We start from the raw sequence: 27,374 nt of genomic DNA on the forward strand, positions 1-27,374 counted from the left end.
TCCTGTCAGCAGTGGTTGTTGAGGTCTGTAGTTCATTGGTCTTTTTCTGCAGTTTTGCCTTCATGTCTTGCTATTTCTGGTTTCATTGTATCTCTATTAATGCCAGTATCTGTCAATGCTTGGGTTAGGGTTTGCGTAGTTCTCTGAAAATACAAATAACCTTCTACTCGGTCTTTTATAATGGAGAATTTTTAGCACTTTTTAGAAATAAATTCAGAATATAAATAGTGTAAAGGGTTAAGCAATTATTTTTCCTCAGTTTGGGGTTCATCCCTATTTAGAAAATAAGTAGTGCTGTTTACTTAATAGGAAATCTGTTTGGTGGCTATTTTAAGTAAAGAGTAGAATAGATTATCTGTGCTTTAGCTCAACCTAATCATGTTTGTGGCATTTCGAAACCATTAATTGCCTTTAACGTTCTTTGCATGATAGTTTTTGTAACAAAAGCTCGTTGTCGGGCAGTAGAGGTAAACCAGATTTTAAATCATACTGGGGAAAAATATCTATGTGTTGTCTTCTGGCATAGCTGTGCTTTACAGTTATATAGCTTCATAGAGGTGTTGTTTGATGATAGGAGCGATATGAAGCAGTGATGCATCGTACCTTGGAACGGAATCAGCGACTGGAAACACGACAGAAGAGATGGTCGTGGGGAGGGTCTGTAACTCCAGATTCAGAGAGCAAAACGGGTAAGTAGCACCTTTTCTAGCATGGCTAAAATCACAGCGTATTATGTGTGGACACTGGCAGGTGCAGCACTGTTCACAGGGACCTGGGCATCCTTTCCTGTCTTGGATCTTGCAACAGGAGCTACACACAGCTCTTGGGGGAGGATTCATATCTGTACTTGCCCTGAAATGCTGCTCAGACTTAGAGCTAGTTTTGACTTTTGGGAGGAGCTAGAGAGAAGCCACATGGGAAACACAACACCTGGCAGCATTGCCAGCTCCCAACCGTCAGATAAGGGGAATTGTAGTGTATAATGTTAAAATAATTCCGAATCCTTCAAATGCAGTGGATGTAATGGTGCGCTAAGACTGATTATAAACAGAACCAAAAAAATCAGTTGTACTGTAATATTACATCTAAAATGTTTTGAACACGCCCTTAGAGTTACAGAATGCTAACTGATTGTTGGAACAACCGGTAACGGGTAAGGAGAGGCAGTGGGCAGTGTCCGAGCTTCTCGGAGGATAGGTTCTATTCTAGATCAGGTGATGCCTTTTAACACTCTTTAATTTGAACTCAGATTGTTTCCTATTTCACACAATTAACTGTTTCTGCCTGTAAACGTTCTGAAATCAGACCAGCAAACAAAATTGCAGTGGAAGGGATCTTCTCATGCACTACCTAACTGGAAGACCTTGCCAGTAAATAACAACATAAATTATTGTCCAGGAATAAAATAAAACAAAAAATGCTTCAATTCAGCCTCTCTTCTGAATTGGTGGAATTGTACTGAGTGTGTTTTAGTAGTTTCTTCTTCTGTCAGCTTGAGTGTTGACTTTTAAGTGCTTATTTATAACATGTTTGAAAGTGCTTTGATACAAATTATCAGTATATCAGCTTCCCCATTTTTTTGGCTAACTTGCATTGTTTGCTATTTGACCTTATGACTTAGCTTACAAACCTTCTTCTTCTACAGAACAACAGACCGCAGATGAAAGTGGAACTGGTGGTATTGATTTCTAAAATGTTCTTTTTTCTGTTGTTTCACGCTCACTACTAACCTTTTAAACTTGAGTTCTTGTTTCTCTGAAACTAAGGAAAGCCATCTTCTTATAGATCTTTTCCTGGATCTTGGCCAGCTGTGCAACAAATGTGATCCCTAAGTAGAAAGCGCGCGCGCGCACACCCCACACCCCCCCCCCCCACGTTTTTAACTATCCCTTCTAGCTAATTAAACTACAGCTTAAGTCATGGCATCCTGAGGGAATTTTCAGGGAAGGGATATGTGCCTTTGGGTTTTTAAAGATGACTAGAGACAGCATGAGGGAGAAGAGGAGAAATTTAGTGGTATGTATTTGAATATAAATTAGTTCAGTAGTTTAAGCTTTTATCTGAAGGGCAATTTTGAACCCCTTCGTTGTTTCCTAATTTGCAAAAAGTACATGGTAGGGCTTCGTTTGTTTTCTTCTTGCTTTGTTTTACCAGAAATTGAAGTTAACATTTGCAAAATCAAATGATATTTTGCTGAAGCTTTGTGAAAGGGAATGGGTCCTTTGTGCAGTTCGATACTTTTTCCATGAAGGGTTTTGCAAAATCAGATCTGTCCAATTATCTAAACATAATTCTATATATCAAATGTGTTTTCATTGGCTTTCTGGCACTTCCCAGTGCACAGACTGAGCCAGTCATAGAAATGCTTTGGATCACTGATAGATTTGTCAAGGCTATATGTTTAATAAGCAAAATTATTTCTTGTAGCTGGTTTAAGATGATAGCTCTCAGCTGAGACCCCACTAAATCTGCATTCTGAAAATCTGTGCATGCTCACAGCATTACTAATTCAATACAGCTGTCCTGTAACGCTCACAATATGAGACTTGAAAATGCAATGAAAATCTGACTGGGTATGATTTAACTACTGTGGCTTATTCTGGCAACACAGCAGAAGCATGTGTATTTGATTTAACTTCTCTCTTCCCTTTTGCTGCACAGCATGAATCCCTAATTTTCTCCAAAATTAGCCAGTTTGACGGGATTGGTTTACCTGTTTAACATGTGTTCCTTGGATACATATACAAATCCAATTACTGTATCCCACATTTCTAAATGTCATTTAACCTTGAAACTAGGAAATCACATTTGCCTTAAACATTTAGGGAAGTACTATTTTTTTTCCTCCTCTATTCTTTTGCACCTTATCTAATTTTCAAGCTAAACTTTTATAACAAACATAAAATAATGTTCTCCTCATTTATGCAAGGAAATAGTCTTGTCTGTCCTTTTGATCACGGAGGAAGACTTGAACCACAGTGCTGCTGAAGCATGCTAAAAATAAAGTGTCTTCCAATGACGTAAAAACATGCATTTAAGCTGTACCTTACGCATCATAAAGTAACAACAGGAGGAGCAGATAAATTCAGCCACTCTCGATCAATTTGAATAACTTGGCACCAATTTTGAAAAAAATTACTGGGGAGATAAACAGATAATGCTGTGTTTGACCAAGACACTTGTGCATCTACACTGTTTTAAATTTGTGTTCATCTTTTCGTTGAGGTTTCAGACGTACAGCTGTCTTACCTGGGCTGGCTAACATGGAATCGTGATTGGATTCATGCTTCTCATATTTATTCCCATTTCAGGATTGTCCTTAGCTTTTTTTTAACTTTTTTGTTATTTGAAATCTACCCAAACCATGTAGAATGCCTAGATCTAGCCAGCTTTCTAAAAAATCCTTATTTGGTCCCTTTCACCTTGTCTTGCCAGCAATTTTGCAAGTATAACAATTACTTTTGGATTTCTGGAAAATGACACCATATGAGCTCTGCTACATTACATCATTGTGGCTGAGTAGTGCACCTTCTCTAACAGCACCTCTAGAGCAAGTTTCAATGCAATATTATTTTTCCACCATCGGCTTCTGTGGCAGATTTAGGATTGAAGGCTCAATTTCTTCAAAGGAAAACCACTGGGGGAACGGATACCGAGTATTCTTTATATTACTTTTAGGACTAAAGGCTTTCTTGTCTATTGTATTGCTGTGCATAGTATCAGACACATTCTTCCACGAGCTGGCCATGTCAACAGTAATGTTTAGGAGCGTTGACTGGTAAAGCAGCATTTGTGGGTGGTAGAGGTGGAGTGCTCTGGAAGGTAACCCCACGTAATTGAACGTTTCACCAACCATTAACCATTCTGCATTGTGTACAGAAAGTGATTCATGAAGGCTGCACCAAGTACCCCGCCGATGGTCTGAAATTTAAAAATTGATGAAAGCCCCAGAGTCAACTGTTGCATTAATGACATTGCTGTCAGTGCTAAGATGAAACGTGCAGGGTGTGGGTCTGCCAAGAGAAATGGCAAGGCTGTGTAATAAAGCATCCTTGATGACAGAGTCCTTGTAAATGAGGGAGGTTTGGTGATGACTGTTGAGCAAAACTAGACATTCAGGTGCATTTGTAGTGGAGACATGTGCTATTTGAATAGAAATTGGGCTGCCAGAGTCTCTCCTTTCTAAATAAAGAGCTTCCTTGTCCTAGTAGAAATTTGGAAGGTACTAAGAGACAGATAATCTTATTTTATTTAGCCTAATTTTATCCAGCCTCAGATAGGCGGTGCTCCAGCACCCTCTCTCAGTGAAACTCAGAAGCTATGTTGAGAGGATCATCGCTCTAGTGAGAATTTTCTTGAGATACCGTGTTTCCTAGCGCCTTACCCCATTGCAAGCCTTGCTGCATGATGCTTTATTTGGCTTCGCTGCTTCAGTTTGTTTTCCCCCTTCCATAAAAAACAATGCAGACATTTGGTATTGCGTGGGACTATGCTATATGCCTCTTCCATTTAAAATCCTTTGATGTGAGTAATCTAACTTTCCCCCCAAAATGCAAAAGAGTAATTTACCTATGTAACCAGACTACCTTACTCAAGAATATCCTGTCTGTCTTTTAAAGCTTTTTTTCCTTGTGAATTGTCCAAAGTTTTCAGGTTTGCAGAAGCTATCTTTTGGTCAAAGTAGGGAAAAAGTTGAGGCCATCCAGTCATATATTTGCAAAACTATTGATCAAAAAAACATTGACTTCTGAAGATCTTAAAATTTTCTGGAAAAAGAAAACTCAAATATCTGTATGAATACCCTTTAGCGATTAGGATTTTTCAGTCAAGGTATCGATTGGGATGTTAGCTCATGCCCTCACCACTGATCTCTTTCAAAAAAACCTGTAAAACAGAAAAAGATGCTGTTTTTTTTCGCCTGAACAGTCATATATAGACTGTCATTTTTTTCTTGTGAATCTTCTAGTGGGAGTTTGATCCTTTGTGTCTTTACTGAACAGCACAGCCCACCTCCAGAACTTGGAAACTTGCCAGAAAATTGCTCTGCGCAGTGTATTTTTCCCTTGAGGCAAGGTTTAATTTTCTGCCCTCCAGGTCTTAGTGGGTGATAGGCCAAATCTGAGATTTCATGCAAGTGCTAATTTGAACCAAGAGAAGTTTGTATGAAGCATCTCCATGACGTTTGAAGGCCTTTGACTCACATACTTGAGCCAGGCTTTCTTTTTAAGAGCAGACGCTAGAGGGTAGTCTTTCCCTTCGAAAACACCCAAATACGTGAATTATGAGTTTCCTGATTTTCGTATATAAAGCCTCTCAAGGCTGTTTTAGTTACCCCAGTATTCAGGCTTCATTCATAAAATGCCTTTTTTTTTCTTTCTTTTTTTTTTCTGTTGTTGTTACATTGGGACAGCATCCACTAAGCTCAGATCTTCATTTCTGAACTAGATTCAATAGATCCCCCTTTCTCCCTCTTACCCCGTGGGGACTTTGCTCTTGTTCACGGTGACAAGAGCTTGCCACTTTCGTAGCTTCAGCTGCAAAAATCTGGTTTTTGCTTGACGCGGTTTTGCGGGAGGCCCCTGACTTGGAAAGCCCGGCTTGGGTACGTGTCGCAAAGGTACGACGCAGGGGCAGGGCTGTCCGTAGGAATCCTTATGTCCTGGCCCTTGCTATAAGGAGCTGCTATAGCATGCTGGCCAAAGGGGAAAAGATGCTGCCTCTGTGGTGAGTAGCGCTGCTTTTTCCTTTGGTACTTATGCACTAACGGGTTCACATTAATCATCTTTGCTGTCCAATATGCCAGCAAAATCAATTGCTTGTGTTTGATGTATAGAATTCCTTGTGTTTATTATGCTAGTCCCGACTACTTTGTGTGCGTTACCGTTTCTTTTTGCTTATTGAGTTTCCATAGCAGCGCGTACATGCTTTTCCAGGGCTTTCACACTCTGGAGTAGTGTTCATCCTGAAAGTACATTCCTTGAAATTAAAAAGCAGGTATTTATCTGTCGCGTGGTAAACTTGAAATTTTGCCATGTGAGGTGTGATTTTTATGTATGTGTGTGTGTATTACACACACAAAAAAACCCACTTGTTGTGGCAATTCTTTTGAGAAGAGTTAGAAAACAGGTAGGAAACAAGAACTTAAGGAATAGGTTTTTGGAAAAAAAATATGGAAATTTCTAAATTAGAGCAACCCTTGGGAAGTAATTGGAAATAGGAATGCTTTCTTGCCCTTCCTCAGGACTTGCTTTTGTCCTTCCAAAAGCATTTGTTTTGGTTTTGTTAACTGGTGATTGAAAAACTGTTTTGACATACCTCTGTGGAAGGAACAAAGAAAGAAATTATTGTTATACAGGTTTTGTTGTTACTTTCTCTGTCTTGCCAGTCTGGTAACAGCACAGAGCCTCAGTAGCTTTTGTCTTTACATGTTAGGAGCACAGGGTTTAAAAGTCACCTGTTCGTGTCCATATGCCTGAAATCTTGGCATCATTCCACTAAAACTAAATGCTTTTTCTGTGCACGTTGCAACTGGTGCTAGTTGTATCAAGTCTGTTTAAAGTTGGGGGGGAATCATCTCTGTTTGCTATTAAGCAAAACTGGAAACAGCTTTCAGGATGTAATACTTCCAAAGTTAGCTCACAGCAATGTGTGAAAGGTTCTTCCTCAGGTATGAAGGTGAATGCTAAAGTCAGCACTTCTTTACACAGCCAGCAAGCGGTCCACCTCCACAGCAAACCTCAAACAGACAGAAGCTGTCATGAATAAACGGTTGTCATCATCTGCAGCGCTTTTAAACGCGTCTGATCGAAGTAAGTGTTTGTGTGTCTACTGGTAGCAGGTGTGCTGCTCAACTGCTACTTGGGGAGGAGACAGGAGGTGGAATGATACTCCTCTTCCTCCCTTGCTCTGTAACTCACTTCGTGTTTTGATCTCAAATGCATTTCATGCAATTTGTTAATCCAGCTTGACTGTTCAGGGCTTTGACCCAGTTGATGTGATCTCTGTTAGAGGAGAAGAGTAACGGTAAAGATCGCTGTTTTTTTAATTTTTATTTTCGTAATTGTTTTACTAAAGTTGAATCTTGGTGAATGATGATTCACAAATCATTTCACATCGTCTTTATGGGTTTGCATGCCTCAAATCACACCCTAAAATTTCAGCAAAATAGTACAAAAATAAAGTTTCTGTTCTGTTAGACAGCTTTAGTCATTTGATTGCCTGTGGGAAGGAAAAAATCAATGTAGTTTTGACATCTTTCTGTTGTGACAGTCCTGTATTCTATAGACACGCTTTCTTTTTAATATTAGAATTCTGCCTTAACCGAATAGAGAAGGGTGCATGAAAATCTCTTGACACCTGCGGGAGTATTTTGGGTGGGAGGAGGTGGTTTTGTTTTGACCTGGAGTTCTAGAATTATTATAGCCACAGCGTGCAGCTCTGACATCACTTCCTAGCCCAATAAAGTAGTGTAAGCTTGATACTCACACTCAAATCCTGCATTTCTCAAACTGTTAGTGCACACCACTGCTTGCAAGCATTCTGGGTTACCAACTGTGCCAACGACTGTCAAGGAATAGAAATGGCCTGGAAGCCAGCTATTCCTTTGATTATTTTTTTATAAAGGCTTTCTGAGAGTGTTTGCACTCTAGAAATCCTCTACCAATTTCTGTGGCTTCCAGTCTTACTTTGAAGGGCAGCTTTGGGGTGGATGAGGCTCCTGAGTGCAGCGTGTCATGTTTAAAATGTGTAACACCCAACTAGTCTTAACAGGGTTGTAGAGGATGGGGTAGATCTCTGGTTTTCCCACTCTCTGCTAAACCTGTTGTATGTGCGAGTCTCCTCTCGGCCTCCTCTCTTCTGCCCTGTCCCGATACATGTAAACTACTTATAGAGGGCAAATGGGAAACGAAAATTATAGAATGTTACATCAAGGTAATTCTGTAAATCATGGCAATCTCCATTCTCCAAAACAAACAAACAAAAAAAAAGCAAAACACAAGGAATTGTCCTAATCTACTTGTTTAGAAAAGTGAAAATTATTTGCACGAGCACGTTTCAGCTTGTTTTAGTCTGAGATTTCCTTGTGGGGAATCTTCCCAGTGCTTCGTAGGAGCTTGCTTGTGCGCCAAACCTTGTATTTTTTCCCAAAATGATGAAAAGCATTAATAAGCTAAGAGCTGTTTAATGCAAAAACAAGTTCCACCAGGTCTATGCCGCAGCGTTCTGTCAATCTACAACCTTTGATCGCATGAGCTGTGCTAGAAGAATCCCTAACATGGTCACAGCTAACAGTGATTTTGCTGGTTCATGGTGGAAGGTGATGCAGCAGAAAAACTTGTACGCTGTATGCCTGGGAGGGGAATCAGCGAATATATCTATACTGGCGTAGCTGCAGGGGCTCTGAGTCACTAGAGGCTGCTTGTGATTTAAAATTATATTTATATATATTGTGTCTGCAGGGTTCAGCTCTGGGTATGAGTCAGAAACAGGGCTGTAAAGTATAAAGTAAGCCACTAACAAAGGAAGTCACTAATTATCAACTAATTGGTATTGCTTTCAAAGTCAGTGTCATACATGGAAATCCTTTGTGAATCCTTATTCACTTTGGAGGAAAAATTCTCAGGTGGCCTGAAATACAAGAAATTTGAACAGGACTCCAACAATACAGAGATCGACTAACTGACTAGTTTAGGTCACCACAGTAAACTGGAGCCATTCTGTGCCCTTGATCTGGCGCTCAAGAAGAAATGACTGTTTGTAAATGATGGCTAAATTCAAACCACAGAAAATGCAGTCACAGAATTAACCAGTTTGCTGCTGCCGTGTGTGTGTGCCTGGGAAGGTGGAGGACCAGAACGCAGAATTAAGAGAAAGATGCTTGTCTCTGGATCAGTGGAGTATTTAATCAGCTGGTTTTTGTTAATTCTAAGCTGAGCACTTTGTTTCTCGCTCTTACTCATACGGAATGCGAGCAATGGCCTTTTTTAATTCTTTATTTAAAAAGATGCACAAGGATGGCCTCAGTAGGTCAAACAAGAAATCTGTTGAAACTGGCATCCTGCTGCGATGATCAGTAACACAGAGAAATATAAGAAATAATGCTTTATATAGAGTAATTCTTCCCTGATCCAGTTTTCTTGCTTCTGAAGGATTCATACTATAAAGTGACTTAATTATTGTTTGCATCTTAGGGAAGTAGGGCTGTGTTGGAGGGGACTTTGAGGCTTTTCAGCTTTGTTAATCTATGCGCTTTCGCTTCCAGGTACCACAAAGAGAAGTGCCTCATTAAACAGACTGAATAACAAAGTTCCTCTACATTCTCAGCAGTCAGCACTCAAAAGTTCGCAGGTGGAACAGAAAGGTGCTAGAAACCAGTTTGTTTTGAGAATTGGGAGGCAGTAAATGGGTTATTTGAAGTTGACTTTAAACCACGTCCCAGTTTTATTATAAATGGTTTTACTTGGGCTCTCCCTGCTGTGCGTGTAGTCTGTGCGCTGTGGCATAAATATTATTCCGCACAGTGCAGGGCCAGATATTGGGTAACTGTGTCTATAAACCAGTCCTACTCCTCTGAAAAGTGGAAGGGTGGGGGGAGAGTAGACAAATGGTAGCCAAACCGTTTAGCTCATGAGAAAATAGTGTTCGTAATGATAGATCGCTGGTTTCAGCTGATTTCTTGGCAAGAGCAAAGCATGGGAATGGCAGTTTAGAAAATGGTATATAGAGATATCTTGTTAAAAATAATCTTCCTTACGCTTGGTCTCTAGGAGGAACAGAAAAGAAGAGGAGCACATCTTTGAATAGAATGAGTAGTAAACCCCAACCCTCTCCAGAACTAGAAAAAGTGAAAAAGGAAGAAAAACCAGGTGGTTGTTTCATAAAGCTGAATATTTCTTTTTAAAGTCATTCATAGTAAAGGTTGGATAGGCTTACTTTCGCTGGTTTCCTTGCTTCTTAAATTTTTAGGACTTTTTTGTGGCTTTTTAGTTATCTGGTGGTAAAGATAAAATTGTAAAAGGTAAAGATAAAATTTCGCCCTTTGGACAAAAAAGAAATCCTCTAAGAAGAACTTTGACTTTGTTAAATGGCACTGTAAGTAGATGGCAAAATGTGTCTCTGCTTGAGAGAGATGTATTTGAAAGCTGGTAGGTTTAAATGTAAAATACAGTAAAAATGTCACTGGTATGTTCACTCCTTAGTTCAATCTTACCTTTGCTTTTTAAGCTCTCTTTCATTATTCAGTTTAAAAGCAACTTCTCTGTTCCTGCTGCTGGCCTAAACTTTCTGCATGCAAACAAAGGAGGAAACCTGTTCTCACTTCAGTCTCTTTTGGTCTGTGTATTCCCCACTAGGTTACAAATAACCTCTTTTCTAGGAAGTCTTCCTAAAGCTGAAGACTGGCAACTTTTCTAACATGTTTTCCCCTTTGAGTTAACAACTCTGAAACTTTCCTTTTTAGCAGCTCTTGCCAAGAGTGGAAATGAAAGTCTGCTTCAGAATCTTTCCTGTACGGGAGGATGATGGGTGCTGTCTGTGCGAAGCTGTATGTGCAGATGATGCCTGATGATAACCGTTCCCTTTGACTTGCAAGTCTTCTGTTTATTGTGTCAGAACAGCCTTTCCTGCAATCTAGAGAATATACCTCTGAAGAGCTGGGTCAAAAACTTTTCCTATTTTGACTGCCTTCAGCATTCATCTCTGCTGTATGCATGCCAGTCTTTGCGCATTAAAATGATTAGCAAGCCAAGGACAAGAAGTGCAACATAAGAGATTGCAGTGTTTAATCCTTCTGTGCTATTAGTTTGGATTTCCCTCTCCGTGACTTAAGTATTTTTCCTCCGAAACTGTTATGATTTGCAACAATGCTCACGATCTTCCTTTGCTTTATGCTGCTTGTCTCTTTCATGATATGATTTCATGTTGGATCCTTTTTGATTTGTTCCCACCATTCAGCTCGTCGCTCCCAGCTCAGTCCTCTGGACAGTAGCGTAATCAGTCGCCTGCTCGCCCCCACACAGGCCTCTTTAGCTAGGAGTAAAAGTGCTGCTACGTTATCGGCTGATGGACAAGATCCCTCAGGTAACAGGAGGGCAGCAAAGCCTGAAAGTTTTATGCAGTTGCTCTTCAAGCAAGAACTTACACGATAGTTGCTAACTGTGCTACACTTCAGTATGAATCAGACACTTAATATATGGTTATGTGTAATATTACTTATCCAGTATAATATTACTTATCCAGTATTTTCTTTGGTCAGTAATAACCAATTCCTATGCAGCATTGCATGTTTACTGTACAAAACCATGGAATAATACTGGCTTTTAAACTCCAGTGCCAGTTTACGTGCTCTGCAGAGAACCAGATGCTGGAATTCGTTTGGGGGTTTGTTTGTGGGGTTTTTTTTTAACTGACAGAGACCTGCCTTTGGGTGTACCCTCGAATGAATCTGAGACTTAATGGTCAGAGAACAGTGCTAGGAAACGAAAGGGAAAAAACAAACATATAATTTCAAAGGAGGCTGAAAGGTATAAGTGCAAAGCCTAAATTTCTTTAGCGGTAGAAACTCTTGTAGGAACGTGACAAAAGGGGTTCTCTTAATGTAAGTTCAGGGAGCCCTGAGCGGGCTTCGCTCAGGCTGGTTGTAGAACTAGAGGCATACTAGAAGGAGAAGGGGTTGCAGAGGAACCCTGGCTGGCGCAAGCAATTTTGTATTGGTCCAGACTGAGCTGATAAGCCCACACTGTGGCTGAACTTGGTACTAGCGCAGGAATCTCTGCACTGTGGGCAAGCCCTGGCTGCGTCCCACGTGTCTTGTTACTGGTTGTAGGAATGCCCCAGTAAATGCATATCTGGAACCAATGTGGAGTCCTTTCTCCTCTCTTACCTTACAACTTGTGTTCCCAGTTTTGCTTGTTTCCTCTTAAGTATGTTCTTCCATCTTTATTTTTTTATCTTATGCCACTTCACTTGGTCCTTGTTGGTAATGATGACATTTCTACACTGCTCCCCTTGCATAATAATCAGTTTTACTTTTTTTGGTTTGTAGTCATCGGTCACATTTTTGCACACCTATCTGTGTGCCACTTTTATTTTACCACCAATATTTCTGCTCATGTTACGTGGGGAAATACCATCTTTTTCACTGTTACTGACAGCATGGGATTTATTCACTATTGCTGAATTAAAGATAGCTTTTACATTTTTATCAGTTTACTTAAAGGTACTTTCTTCATTTCAGTAGAAACGTACCTGTGCTTTAGTACAAACTAAGCACAAACAGAATGCAGTTCTTGCACAAATGCTGTAAATATAAAAATAAAATGTATTTTCCATAAAGTTACAAAATTAAGTGCTGGCATCTGTCACAATTATTCAGACTATCGAAAAATCCAGTATGTAGTCTCAGAAGTAGATTTCTGCATCTCTGTATGCTTGTCCATCTATGATTATGTTAGTGAAAGAAGTAATTAGAAGATACAGTTCCTTTCAATATCTTATGTGTGAAAAGATTGACATTTAAGGTAGGAAAGCTATTTTAGTTTAACAGTTGACCTTTTTCTCTTGAAAGGTTACTTGTACACCACCTGTTTTCATTTTTTAAGGTGGATAAAGGGCACACGTATATAGTAATAAAGAGGTCAGAGAAGGAAAGTAGAATAAAACAATGTTGCACAAATGCTTATTTCACAAGAAAAATTTGTAAAGTAATGCTCAGATTCCTAACGTAATGCTGCTTTATAACTACTCTATGAAAAGAAGGAAGATTTCCTCCTTGAGTATGGGGGAAACATGCTTTTGCCTTTGAACCTGTCATGAAGAACTTGAAAGATGCTAAGCCATTAAAACTGAAGTATTTGTGAGTAGATGCAGCTTGACTGAAATTAAAGTAATACTGGTGTACTGCAAGTTTAGATTTTGTTTGGAAAAGCATTTTATTTTTATCTACTACTGACTGCTGCTTTCAAAGCGGTTTTGTTCTTGGTGCTGTTGCTTCCAAAGTACTAATCGTGTGGTGGTGGTGTCTGTGTCTGTGACCCACTGCAGCGTGCAGCGCCTGTGGTGTTTCTCTGTACGGTTTCTAACACACACAATCTTTCTTTCTCTCTTTCTCCCTCTTCCTTTTCTCCTTTTCTTATGCTGTGCACTTGGTTCTCGTTTTGTCTTGTCAAATTCCTAACTTTTATAGAATCTCACCTCTGTCCTCGTTCAGCTTCAGCCAGTTCCATCAGTTCCCCAGTCCCAGCTCCTAAAGTGCCCGTGCGCAGTCGTAGCATCGACAGATTGAAGTCCTCTGTATCTTCATCTGATGCAAGTTCACCAGATTCAACCCAGGTTTGTTGAAAATCCACAGGAACTAGGTTTGTATTAATCTGGGGGTTTCAAACAGCTCAGGAGGGGATCCTATTTCGGCAGTTTGCTTGCTTATTGAAATGTTCAATAGCATTTGCTTAAAAACCACGGTGTTGAAATCAAATTGTAATTTTATGGTCCTTGATCTCTCTGGTATCTCAGAGGCCTGCTGTTTGCTGCTTATGATTCCCAAAGTTTAATTTAGGTAACACATTGACTGGGTCTATGTTTCGGAACATAAAGGAAATGTACATATTGTTGGGAAGTTGTATGTTTTCTGTGGTAGCAGCTCCTCTGTCTGTAATGTATTGTAGAGAGTGAGCATTATTTTGTTTTTATGTATCGTCTTAGAAATCAGAGACGGAAAAACCATCCCCAGGTTCTGGGCTAAGACGTCCTCCCTCGCCATCTGTGTCTGCCCGTAGAAGATCCCCTTCTCCTGCTAATTTGGTGAAGCGTCCTCCGTCACCTTCTACAGTTAGGTATGTGTCCAGGTTAAATATCTTCTTGGGAAGAAAACGAAGGATGCTTCCTGCCTCAGACAGCTGTGCTGTTAGCATTTGCATGACCTACACTATGTCGTGCTTATACACATGAGGACTTTGCTTTTGGTCCAATTTCATTTTCCGTAGTAGGGATTCAGCTCTTACTTGAACCTTTGTCTCTTTTGTGTACACAAAATACACCCTGGGTTTCTGTGTGGTCTGGGCACTAAAACCAACAGGGAGCACGCGAACTTCTGAATAAGCTGATCAACCTGTGTTAGTGTAGGAATTTTCTTGGATTGGAATCACAGGGTTCATCCTTGACGTGGAGTAAATTGGAGGTCTGGGCTAGCAAACCTGGTTTGATGTTAGCCCACAAGTAGCGAGTCCCTGGTGCCCAGGGTATTTTTGAATCCTGTGTTTGATTTTTATGAGGAAGGCACCAGTAGTTTGTGGGTGGATTTATTTTTAAAAGTGAGGTGCGTAATGTAAACTAACCAAAGTAGACTGCTGTCCTCACTTGCGTGTTTGAGGTTTTCAGTGTTAGCCCTGAAAAATATTCTTTATTTCAACAGACAAAAGACTCGCCCACCTTCGCCTAGCATGTCAAAACAAAGGCCACCATCTCCTACTCCAGTCTCTAAACCGGCACCCATCCAACGTCCACCTCTGACGCCAGGTGTTATAAATATTACCAAAAAGAAAACTGAAGCAGAGAGCAAACCAAAGGATAAGAGCACAGAGGGAACAGGACAAGAGCAAGGTGCTTCACCGGCCTTGGACAGGGACGCGGTAGCAGCTAGCACAAAGACCAAAGAAGGTGAGTGTTTCTCAGTGACTGATGCACTCTTATTCAAGACATCTCCAGTGTGCGCTAGGGCTGGTGAAATAATTTGTTCATGAGGTGAACCACTGGAGGATAGGATGCTTTAAGGCAGAAGCTGTTCATTGCTGATTAGTTATACGGTAATGTTATGTGGTTGACTTTTGGATGTGGATTTTAGTGCAGTAGTCAGTTTATTTGACTTGGAGATTTATGTCAGGAGCTTTCAATATTATTTCTTGTACTATAATTTTAAGAAAAGCAGAAATCCTATTTGCCTTTTGGACTTCAGCCATACTAGCTGAGGGATCTGCTAGCTTAGGTTTACAAAGTCAATAGTTAAACTATGCAGAGGTCGTTCAGTCCAGTTGGTAGTTCTTAAAATTGCTTGTGTAGAGACCTGCTAGGAGGAAGAAAACAGCTACTGGTTCATGACAGACTGAGAGCCAGTTTTCACGAAGCTGGAAGACTGCCTTAGTCTCGATTCCAGTGAATGCATAATCATTGCTGCCTCTGGAAGAAGTGGTCAGTGGATGGATCACGCTGACAAATGATCGTGGTAGATTAAGGAGAGCCATATACTGGATAAGCAATAGGTCTCCTAGTCCTCTTCTCTGCCAAGTAAGCACAGCCTCTGTCCCTCTTACTGGAAGAATGCTATCGGCCATCTCCAGAACAGAATCTGGGAGAGCCTTCTGATGAGGTCTGGCAGGCACTTCTCTGTGGAGAAGGACTTAGGAGAGACTTAACAGGAAAAGGAGGGCTCTCTGGAGTTTAAACCGCAGCCAGTGGGCAGTACTGGGGGTGAAAATCCTTCAGACACAAGGTAAGTGGGAACATATGCTTGCTGCACGTTACTGCATGTACAGTTCCTGTTGTGCATTCCTCAGCTCCTGCAGTTGCCTGTGATTTCTGAGACTCTTACAGACACTGCTCAGCGTTGGATGTGAAATAGTGTTGCCTGAAGAACTCGTTTATGGTACAGTTCTTTGAGCATATGTTCCTCTAGAAGGAAGCTTGGATGTCGTAGTCAAATGTGGATGTTTGTATGAAGCTGCACATCCGTCTTCAGTGTCACATCATTCATCTTAGCAGCCAGAGTGTCCATCCCTTGATGTGCTACATTACTGTGATAAATGTTTTGCGTGCCTCAGAGGGGGCATAATCAATTGTGATCAATGTAGTTGGTTGGTTGAAACCTCCATAACAATGTGCCCTATTTCTGTATCTTCCAGTTGTTCTGGAACAAGGACGCCTGTCCTTGTTCCTTGGATGCCCCACCTGTCTCCTCTCCACACTGACTTCTGGAACTGTATTAACCCAGTTTATCTGTTTCTATTTTATTTTATGGCTGATCTCCAAGCTAGTCATCTTTGTAGTGATTCATACAGGGGCTGTGTGAAGCTCTTTTTCTTTGACACATACAAGATAAGGAAATAGTGGGCTAGTTCTTCAACTTAGAGATGACTTAATTTATCTCTTTGAATGTTTTGGGTCACTGCGATATTGCTAAGTGAGGCAAAAATCTTTGTTCTTAAAAAGAAAAAGTTGCTTGCCGTTTTCATTTTGTATGTCTGTGTAGGCAGTTCACCCTGTGGGTTGGTGCAATACCATATTCCAGACAGCTTCTGAAGTCAGAGCACACCAGTGAATGGCATGTGGCAAATCCATCTCTAGGTCTTGTAGGTTCAACCTAATTTCAGCTTTGTGTGCTTGTATCGTCATACCATCTCTTCTCCTTCAAGCTAAACTTGATTGCCTCTTGCTGACAGACAGCAATCAAGTCTTTGTCTTTTTTGTGTCTTCCTGCTAAAATATACTGTTCTGCAGTAAAACACTTTCTATTTTTCAGTGACTTGGAGCAGTTGTCATTTCTGGCAGCAGCCTTTCGCAGCTTCTCTGAGAGTTAAAAGGCTTGTTTCAACTTAAAGCATAAGAAGTGCTCCTTCATGAGCTCTCACCTTATGCATGATGATAGGTAATAAAACTATCACGGAGCCTCGCTTTTTTGTATCTGGGTAGTGAAGGCTTTGGAATGTGATTGCTAGATTAATTGTGAATAAATAACTTGCTTTGAAATGTGTTGAAATCTTCCCTCCACCCAACTAATACTGCAACACAAGCATGTTTGTGTTCTTGCTGTCAGACTAGAAAGTAACAGTCCAGTAAGGAACTGACACCAGCTCTCCTCACATAGCAGATCTGTGTAATATTCGTCTCTATCTTCTGAAAAAAACAGATAGATTAATGGGAGAAAAGGAGGAGGTTCAACTTCCACCTCTTCACAAGTTGCAGATCTTCTGCACCCTTCCTACTCAGTTGGCAACCAAATATTGCTGAAGAAGAACTGCCTAAAGGCAGTCTGTTTTCCTGGTGGCTGCAAGTATCTTAATTGTGCCTCTTTGCTCTTAAACCACAGGCTAGAATTAAGTAAGGTCAACAGATCAGCTCTCAGTCCTGTAGATGCATTTTACAGTTGTTCTGAGACATTTCTCTCGCCTGTTTCCTTCTTTACCCTTCATCACAAAAAGGTCCTTTGCGAAAAAGACTGTTCTTATCAGGAATGACAGTGGGAATGCACAGAAAATGGAGCAGAGTATAAAATGCTGGAAGAATCTTCTTAAGGCGTGTTAGCAATCATGTTGGCAAGTCTCATGTCCTGCCCTATGGAAGTAGACTGTACAAGGGCTGCGTGGAGATAAAAGCACTATTGAAGTAACCATATGAAAAATATCAGTAACGCTTCAAAAGTGAAAATGCAGTGAGAAGGTCCCCCATAGACTTGAGGTCTCCTACCCTCTCTTTTGTTTTTTACGCCCCCTGTTCTTTCTATATCTGCTGTGTTCTGAGTCGTTATGACTAATTTTCTAATTTTTGTTTTTGATACCGGATATTCATCATATTTCAAGGTATTGTTACGACGCTATAACCCTAAAACCTATAACCTAAAAGCCTAAACCCTTCAGCCTTCATGCTGAGGATTAAGTTGTCTTATTTAGGCTCAATTTCGAGGGGGGAAAATAGGTTAACCCTGACATTAAATGTCAACCAATTTTGATATGACTGAAGTTCCGGTAGTGTTAAAATAGCACTGCTGCGTTGGGTGCTGTGCAAGTGCACAATAGAAGATGACCTCTGCTGTAAGAAGTGGCAAGACACTCGAGTGGTAGAGGAGAAGAGAGGCAATTTGATTACTTCATGATTGTATACAAGCAACAGTAAATGAAACCTCCCACCTTATCATTAAATTAAAAAAAAAAAGTTGCAGAATATAGGAAGAAAAGTAGTTAGTACACGCTAGTCTCAAGTAGGCAGATCCTTCTGATGGCTCTTATAACTGCAGAGGACTGATCTTTCCTGCTCAGAGATGAGCAGGAAAACCCTTTTGGACTGAGTTCAGATTTGGAAGTGTTCTGTTTGTTTGTACCAACATGACTGCGTTTTTGCCCAAATCAGAAGCAATGTGTGTCCTGAGGAGGTGCTGCTTTTTCAGCGTTGGATAAATCTAAATTTTAGGAAACTTCTCTGTGACTGCACTACATGTGTTGGAATGCTTTTCCTTGGACTGCAAGAACAATTTTTATGCACAAAACACTGCCGCAGTACAGCTGCTATGGGTGTTACTCTGTGTAATTATGCCCTACAGCTGCAGGTAGTGGTTATGTGTCCACGGGGCTTAAGCAGCTTTTCAGGTATTAAAGTTCCTAATGATGGCATTGCATTTTGAATGATTTGTCTTTAGGTCAGAAGCAAAATAACTGATGAAACCCTGATGTCATTGTTCATGAAAATTGCCTTGCCTTGAAGGCTTTAGGAGTGTTAAGCAAACATATATGTGCTGCTTTTTGAAATACTAAAAAGAAGAAAGGCAGGTGCTCACCTACATTATGATGCTGTTGCTCTGCTGACACAGAGAGCTAATTCTCTGAAGATTCGGATGATCAGTTCTTTAACCACATTCAAACAGTAATATTTCTAGAGAGTGGGAGTAAGTGATAAAAGTCAGAGTTCTTTCAATATATATTGAGAGAACTGGATGGCAAGGGTGGTTTTTTTTCTAATGTTAATTTATAATTTACATAAATCATAGTAAATATATAAAAAATTTACAATATGTGATTTGTAATACCTCTGACCATAACACCAGGCAGGATGTGAAGAAACATAAACTGCAGGGCTGTACAAACTTCTACTAACCTGGTGGATGGAGCTGTTCTGATCTCCATGAAGACTGGAAAATGATTTATTGCTAAAATGTGTAGAAATATGGTATTACTGAAGTCATTAATATGTGCCTTCAGGGCCAGATAACGTGGTGATTATTTGCACCCTAAGATACTCTATAAATATAAAAGCGTAAATGTTAATATTATGAAACAAGAGAAATCAAAAAAATTAGTATTTCCTCTTTAGGGTTATGTGTGTTCAGTGTTATTAGAAGGAAGTTAAGTGTGTTTCCTAAAGTGGTATATTTTCAGTTTTCTTTCAGTGTCTTCAAGTGTTATAGAATAAAGGTGTCTTTTTAGAAATATCTTTCTAAGTAATATGGTAATTGGAGAATACCTTTAACTGGATCATCCTGAATATGACTGGATCAGTGTAGCTGAAATGAGTTGCTATTAGTTCAGTGTGATACTGTAGCTCTGCATCTCTTCAGGACTGCCCTTTGGCTCTTGTGGGCCTTTAAATACAGGGTATACCTGCTGAGTGACGAGCACTGATGGAAAAGATAGTAGATCAGTTGGCCAAAAGAAAAATCTTATCTCACAGTGATAATGTTTGTCTTAATTATAAGTTACTGACACTCTTTAACAGCAGTTTCTTTTAACCTTTGCAGAATCGGGTAGCAAAACAGTAGCAGGGACCACCACAGCTGAAGAAGCTGCTAAAATCTTGGCAGAGAAACGACGGCTAGCTCGGGAGCAAAGAGAGCGTGAAGACCAAGAAAGAATTCAGAGACAAGAAGAGGAAAGGTAACAATTCGGGAGAAGGAAGGGATGTTTTCAGTGGTGGGGTGTGGTTGGAGTGAACACTTCAGCTGTATGTGTTACCTAAGCGTTAATTTAAGATCCTGTAAATCTTAATGCGGTTCCTGAAGCAGAGAGACAGGCACTAGATGGGACAGGCTGCTGTACGTATCGTTAACCTGCATCTCAGTATATGATGTGTGGTCCCTGTGCAAATCACTGCTGCTTCTTCCTTCCAGTCACTACTGGTATGTTTATTTCAAAACTAGAATGTGCTTTTTACACCACTTGTATTTGTTTTGTTGTCTTGAAATAGTCAACTTCTCTCTGTTGAACTTTCCTTTGATGAACTCAGGGAGTGGTTTGATGCTACATGAAATCTCACGTTAGGGATTCTAAATCTGCATCAGAAATGTTGCAGCCAAGTAATTTGAAGCGATAAATCGGTATGCATTTGGTTCACTGCATAGAAGTTGTTAAAAATAACTAACTTTATTCTTGATAAGGGGTCACCTGTCTGTGCTTCTGGGAACATTACAGAACATTAGATTTTGTCTGTTTTCCGCTCATGGGTATAAAGTGTCATAAACTTGCATGTAGTCTGCTACAGATGTTTTGTCAGAAATATGATGTCATCAGATCGGTTGTGTACGTCTGCATGATTTGACTGTACACCTCCAGTATATCTGGAATTTAGATTACAGAAGAAAGTCTTTTAGCAAATTCAACTAAATTTATGTTTGACAGTGATGGAAGGCTTCATTCACACTGTGGATGCAGGTGGTATGTATTAAATAGTTGTGACTTAACCCAGTTCTCAGTCAAACATTCCATTATTGGAGCAACCTGCCCTGGCCTTGACTTAATCAACAAAGAACATTCATGTACTCATAGATAGTTTCTTCTAGTTAGTTCCCCTGCTTTTTCCTTTGATGGGTCTGGGTGGCGGCATCTGTCAATCCACACCAGACATTATCTTTACACAGTTATTCTGTGGCTGGATCACTTAGAACTTTCTTGCTTTCCTATTCTGTCTCATGTGCATGCACACTTTTAAAGAAATAAATACCCAGTTGGTAATCTGTATCTTGGAAACACTAGAATCAGAGAAGAACAAATGGCCAAGAGAGCAATTGAGGAAAAAGTACAACAGGAGGAGGAGCTCCGCAAACAGGAGGAAGAAAAGCGACTGGCTTATGAAGAACAACAAAGACAAGCTGAAGAGGAGCGAATGCGCCGAGAGCAGGAAGAGCAGGAAAAACTTGCAGAGCTTCAACACCAGGTCCGCTTATCTGTAGGCGCCAACTGTGTTCCTCATACAAGCTGCGGGCGTGTTTTCGAGGGGGTTGACTTTGATTTTCTTTCAGAGAGCGTTTTGATGTAAAGCAGAGTTCATCCTGTCTGAGATGGATTTGAGAATGTCTTGAAGGCCTTCCCTCGCCCTAGTCTATGTGATTTATTTTTTTTGTTTGGGTTTTTTTTTTTTTTCAACAGTTGATAAATTCAAGTGTGGGGCAGAAGCAGGATTTCTTTCTTAGCCATCTGGGATGCTATTTTGCATACGTAAAATATTTGTACTGAGCCCACTTTACCAGCTTACTGCTACAGATTATAAGGAGGTGGTCTGTCTGGAAAGTCACCTGGCTTGTTCTGACTCCTGTAAAAGAAAGATGGGTAGTGTTTCTAAGCCTGCTTTTCCGGTTGCTAGATAGTCTTCCACAGCTAATACCTGTGTACCGCTACAAAGGCATCCTTGTAACTGAAGGGAGCTGTTTTGCAGCCAGTGGACTTTCTTTAAATGACGTTAATTTTGAAAATTAGAGCAGTTTTACAATGAACTTCTTTGTGCTTGAAGAGCTGTGTCTTCTGGATAGTATTGACATGTGTCTGAACATTTATTTAAAAGCTTGTTTAAGTTTATAACAATTATTCAAAGTGTTAACTAGGCTTCTATCTTATTTCCAGTCATACTGGAAAAGATTTTCCAGTGTAGAAGGAATGGAAGATGCTCAGCACCAAGTATCTTTGTAGTAATATCTGACTGCCAAGATTTTAATATTAATCTTGCCACACCTAGAGTTTAATTGCTGCCTTGCAACTTTAAAATTTATCCCTCTTAGACAAAACTTAACCCTGAAATATAGTTTGAACCCTGCGTAACTCAACAACATCCAGAACACTTGCATAATCACAATATAGCCACACACATAATTTTGCTTTTCAGATCAGTTCCTGAATGTCATAGTACTATATATTTCACGTCAGTAGCTGGGTTTTGGCATTTAGCTACAATGTTTGGTAATATTAAACAGTGATTGTCCGATGTTCCTGTCGGTGTTGAACCCGAATTTCTGTAACAGCTCTGCTTTTGGCTCTTGGGAATGAGTTATGCACTGGCTGCTCTCTGCTTTCTGTTTTATTTTCAGAAAGAAGAAGCTGAAGCAAAAGCTCAAGAAGAGGCTGAAAGACAGCGGCTGGAAAGAGAGAGAATTATGCAGCAAAACATGCAGGAAAGGCTGGAAAGAAGAAAGGTATGCTGTTTTGAAAGCAGAGAATTTTCTCAGCCTAAAATAGTGGTTGAGGTGTTAAACTGAACAGATGAACAGTCTCAGATGCATTTAAATAGTAGTGTATTCTTTTAAAAGAGCCAACTCTGGCTTGTGAGCTTTAAAAATGGTGAAAACAGTAGTAAATTTATTAAATAGGAAAATATAGTATAGTATAACTGATGAAAATTTAAACCAGAATGCTGAAATATAAATCTCTGAATGTCATTGTAAATATTTTCCCTGTTTTAACAGAGAATTGAAGAAATAATGAAAAGAACACGAAAATCGGATCAAAACGAATCCAAGGTACTTGTTTGGATCTGTGTAATGACAGAACAGGCCCTCCCAGAGAAGGCTGTGCCTGGTATCCTCTCTTCCTCTGCTGTCCCCACACAAACTGCCTTCCACATGAAGTGGAAGTTCTGGTGCACCAGAATAATTTTCAGTAGCTTCCCATTGCACACATTCTTCTGCTTACCTTGTTCTCGCCAAAAGTCTTTGCTGCATTTTTGTTCAAGGCATAGAGAAACAATGTGATCTGGCATTATTGTTTGCAGATTGGTTAAAAAAAGCACTGGTTAGCAATGGCTTTTTTCTTTTAATAATTGTATGCATTCTGCTGGGGCTATTTTTCCCCAGAAAATGAAAATTCCTGGCTTCTTTTGCTTGCGTAAAGTAAATCTTGGATGCCCCTTGGATTGCTACAGTAAACTGGGTATATTTTTGTTAATGCAGTGACCTAAGGGTTGTGGTAAATTATGTGTATTATCTTGAGGAGTAGTAGTTCTTCTCTGAATGTTCAAAAACCCAAGTCTACATGTAGCTGAAAATCAATAAATATTTAGTACACACCTTGGAGAAATGAGGGGAAAGGGAACTCGGGAATAGTTCGTCGGCAGGAGATGGAAGTGGGTCCCACATGTTCCTTCACGGGCTCTGGCTCAGCAGAGCGTGTGTTGCTGGGTGACCTGATTGTGCGTTAGCCTCTGGACTAGTGTGGCCTCCGGGCTGGGCACGGAATAGTCCTGCGTGCGAGCTGTGATTGAACAGTTCGCGAAACACTGTATGGTAACGAGCTATTGTGAGTAACACTCCGGCGATTCAGTTGCAGAATGAAGGGAAGTCTGTCTCTGAGGCCATGGAGGGGGAAGATATTGAAGAGGAGGAAGAGTTGGGTCTTGAGAAGACTGATCAACCAGGTAAGGAAGCTCGATGAGTCAGGTCTAAGGGGCAGTCAGTGTCTCAGTGATGTTTAAGCATCACGTTTCAAATGTCAGTCACTTAATATTGTGGTGGTCTGAGACACAAGTCCCAGAAATGCCAGGGGGGCTCTCTGCTCGAACAGAGAGTTTATCATTGCCTCTTCCATACCACAGGAGACAATCAAAATGATTAAATGCAAAAATGATTTGAGAGTGGAATCCAGGCAGCACGCCTTCATTTTACAAGTGTACTTTTAAAGATGGAAAACAAATTTCATGTTGTTATAGGCAGCTTGTTTATAGAGAAATGAATCTATTGAAGCCAAGTGCCTCCAGTTTTGGCTAGGAAAGGTCATTTTGGCACTTGTGTTTTATTCATTTACAATAGCAATTCTGTTACTGAAGGGTTTTTTTCCTTCCCCCTCCTTATTTTTCTTGCTTTTTTTTCCCCCCCACTTTCAGGAAAGCTAAATGGCGTTGACTTACCCCAGGAAGTCAAGGGGGAGGCAGAGGGTTGTTCAGAGACTGTGCACAGCTTGATCCCTACAGACTCTGAGGAACACGGTGTGTCAGAGTTGAAGGCCGGCGAAGTATTTATGAATGGAGGCGATTTGAAAAGTGATGAGGGGTCTCTACTTGTTACTGAATTAAAAGATTCCAGGTGAGTCTGTGTAGGTGGCTGTTTTACGGTCAGAGCAGTTATCTGTTGCGCGAGAAATCCCTCTATGTTTAAACTAAATTTAGTGCTGTGTGTAGCGTTGCAGCATATTTTGCACCCCGCTAGCTTTGTGGTATTTCTCTGGCTTGCCGCAGGCATGTGGCGCGTGCACGCTGTCACTTTACTGCTTCACGCAGAGGGAGTTAGTTCAGGATAATTGTTTGTTTAGATGGCACCGCGTTAGCAGTACTGGCTTTGCTAAGAAGTGAGACACGTAGCCAGCAATGTGGCAGAGTTACTCAGAAAGAACGTTGGCTTGAAATCTTTTCCCTTGAAATGGCTGGCGGTTCTTCTCGTTAACAAAACGTTAAACAAGAGAGAGGGGGACTACACTGAAAAGGAAGAATAACCTACAGGAAGCTCTAAAACAGTTTCAGTTGTGCTGAAATAGCAGATATAATGCAAAAAGCTCCCTTGATGGGATTTTTTTTTTAGTATTTCAAATTTTATCTTTTTGAACATAAAGCATTTCCATCTACTACTGGAAAATCTGTCCTCTGATGCTTGTTCCCATTTGCTCATCTAAATGCTAATGATGTAGAAATGACATTGTGAACTTTTTTTTTTAAAGTGATGATAAATTTATTTTACTCCTCCAGTGATGGAATGAATATAAAGACTTTTTCGTGATTTTCTTAAGAATGAATGAAAATTAGTCACTCTGATTTGGGTTTAGAATTTGAATCTGTTTTAAGTATTGCTAGCCTTGTGAGGCTGTGTTGTGTTTTAGAAGCCTTAACTGGAGAAAAAAGGAAAAATGCACACTACTAAAATAGGGTTTTAATGGTGCAGGGCGTTAAACTTGTTGCTTTTTTACATCAAACTTTCTGGAGCCAGACCTTACCTGAGAGCTATTAGTATAGTAAAACGTAAGTGTGTGTTGGTGAGTCGTTCTTCCCCATTGGCTCTTGGAGGGGAGATCCCACTTGGCAGCTGGAGCAGCTTGTCTGGGAATGCCCTTCAGGATATTCAGTGCTTTGCAAAGTATGCGGACTGCTAATTGGCTCTCCTGTAATGAATCTAAAGGTTAAACATCCAGAAATTCTAATACAAGTGTCCATTCATTTTTTCTAGCCATCCTGCAAAAGAAATGGTTATCAGTGACTCAGTGAAGCTGGGTGTTAACGAAGCTGATCGTACAATTGGACTTACTCAGAATCTTAATGGAAAATCTGGTTCGTGGACTTTTGAGGAGTTTATTGACGTTGGAGTACATTCCAAGTCAACCAAACTGAGCTCGGACAGCATCTCCGCTGGTAACTGTAATCAAAACTTGAATGATGCTGCTACAATACCTTCTAGTCCCAAATTGGTTTTTGAGGAAGATGGTGCAGTGAATTCATTGACCAAACCTATAGATGCTTCATCAGGTAATCCAAGCTGATTTCCCTATCTGTCTCTTCCTCTGGCTAGGTAATTAACTTCCTTGCATTTTGCTCTCCTTTGCCTTAAGTTCAACTTCGTATTTTCAAGGCACTTTTTCCAATGTGTAGACTGGAGGGAAAGCTCTTCCTTTAGTGCTTGTAACTTGCATTCTGTCAAAAGGAGTCACCAACTGATGCCTCTTTAGGGACTTGCTCTAGACAGGAGCGAAGGCCTGACATTAATGCTCTTCCAAAGACACAGCTGGGCCCCCGTGAAGCTCCTGTATCTCCTACCAGCACTCAAGCCCATCTGTTGTATTTTTAGGCTTCTTCTGAGATGTCTTAAATGGCACGTGTTACTTTTGAAGATACTAACAGTTTAAAAGGTGTCTGATGTAACTCTACAGACAAGACCTTTCCGCTCCTAGGCATGTTCTGTAACTTTTTGATGCTGGCCTGCATGGTCTTGCAAGGGCTCTTCACGCAAGATATTAGCTGTTCTCTCTACTTACTGATGAATAGTCTTTCGCTTCACTTAGGGGGGTAACACCAACCTTAAATTCCACAGACGGTTGTGTTACATTTTGGGAGGAGTAATAAAGCTGCACACACAATATTCTGAAAGAAGCAGTGCTGCATCTGAAGCCACATGTACTTGAGAAGCTAAACCCTGATGCAGTACAGCGTAGCGTGTCAGAGAGGCTTCAGTAAGCTGGTTTACGTAAAACTAGACTTCTCTAGTGTTGGAGCTAAAGCCCAAATGGACATACTCACAGCAGGAGATCTCCTTCCGTGAGAGAAATGACTGCGTGAACAGTTGAAATGAACGGTAGTGGAAAAAACAAGACTTGCTATCCACATTTTCTTTAAGTCATGTGTAGCACTTTTTTTGATTAAAGTGTAGCACTTTCCTAGACTGAACTGTTTCCTGAGTCTCCTCTGTCACTCTGCGTCTTACGAATTTTAGTCCCGTGGGCATAGCCTTATTGAGAAGCCTTGAGGCCGTGGGAAACTTAATGTGATACTGCTGATTGCATTTTGTTCTGATCAAAACCATTAGCTTTTTGGTGAAGAAAGTGTTGCCTTTTAATTTTGAACACAAAAATGTTTAGAACGTAATATGGTTTAAGAATTATCTGCATATCTTTGAAAACTAACATTCATATATAAAAATTTTGGACCGTAAGTAACCAAGTGGTTCTGTGCTCGCTCCCTGGATGTAGACTGACAGTGATGATAGACGTATGTGGAATACACGCAGTTATGATGGTTAAATGTTTTCTTCTCTTTGCTCTCTGGACAGAACTGTGAACACTAGAGACCTGGAAATAAGCTGATTGCACTTCAGTAATCCAGTTTTATCAAGTACCGAAGGCCTTGTTTTGAAAAGCTGCTTGTTTACCTTTATCCATCTTCAAGTTTGCAAAAAAAAACAAAAAACACCAGGGGAGGGATGACAAACTTCTAGATTTGCACCTTGAAACATTTCAGGGAAATTTTGTGCTGATGTTCCTTTTCCATTCGTTTAGCTGATTGTTAGATAAGATTTCCTTGTTCAAGTATCACTTGTTTCCCTTTTACAGACTTTACAGTAACCTGTTTGAGTCTTTTTTTTTTTTTTTTTTTTTTTCCATTATTTTCATATCAGTATCATGTACAGCAAAGTGCCACTGGAGACTCCCCGGTCAGCTACTGGCCAGGTTTTGTGTATTCCTAAAAATGGCACTTGATGAAATAAAAGACTCATTCAGTGTGCGTTAAAGCTGAACTCCCTTTGTAATGTTCTAGAACAGCGCTGTTACTTGTTGGTTCATGTGCTATTTAAAAACTGCAAAACATAATATCTTCAATTTCAAATTGAGAAGAGAAATTCCTTATTTTCTAATGTGAAAATATTAGCGGTTTCAAAATGCAGTATT

General features: G+C 40.3%; 1 protein-coding gene across 1 annotated transcript; it reads left to right on the forward strand.

Moving 5' to 3' along the window:
• The first annotated feature begins 592 nt into the window (after positions 1-592).
• MAP7D3 (MAP7 domain containing 3) lies at positions 593-27,077 on the forward strand. The gene is made up of 17 exons (XM_009881704.1): positions 593-689; positions 1,646-1,678; positions 6,708-6,809; positions 9,263-9,361; positions 9,768-9,866; positions 10,954-11,079; positions 13,184-13,329; positions 13,699-13,841; positions 14,408-14,652; positions 19,493-19,628; positions 20,724-20,904; positions 22,049-22,153; positions 22,424-22,477; positions 23,277-23,370; positions 23,836-24,034; positions 25,166-25,461; positions 26,759-27,077. The coding sequence occupies exons 1-17, from the start codon at positions 593-595 to the stop codon at positions 26,764-26,766; spliced, it is 2,163 nt and encodes a 720-aa protein (XP_009880006.1). The 3' UTR covers positions 26,767-27,077.
• Positions 27,078-27,374: the final 297 nt, after the last annotated feature.

This window comes from Charadrius vociferus, unplaced genomic scaffold (genome assembly GCF_000708025.1).
Source record: "Charadrius vociferus isolate BGI_N301 unplaced genomic scaffold, ASM70802v2 scaffold472, whole genome shotgun sequence".
Classification (NCBI taxonomy): Eukaryota; Metazoa; Chordata; class Aves; order Charadriiformes; family Charadriidae; genus Charadrius; species Charadrius vociferus.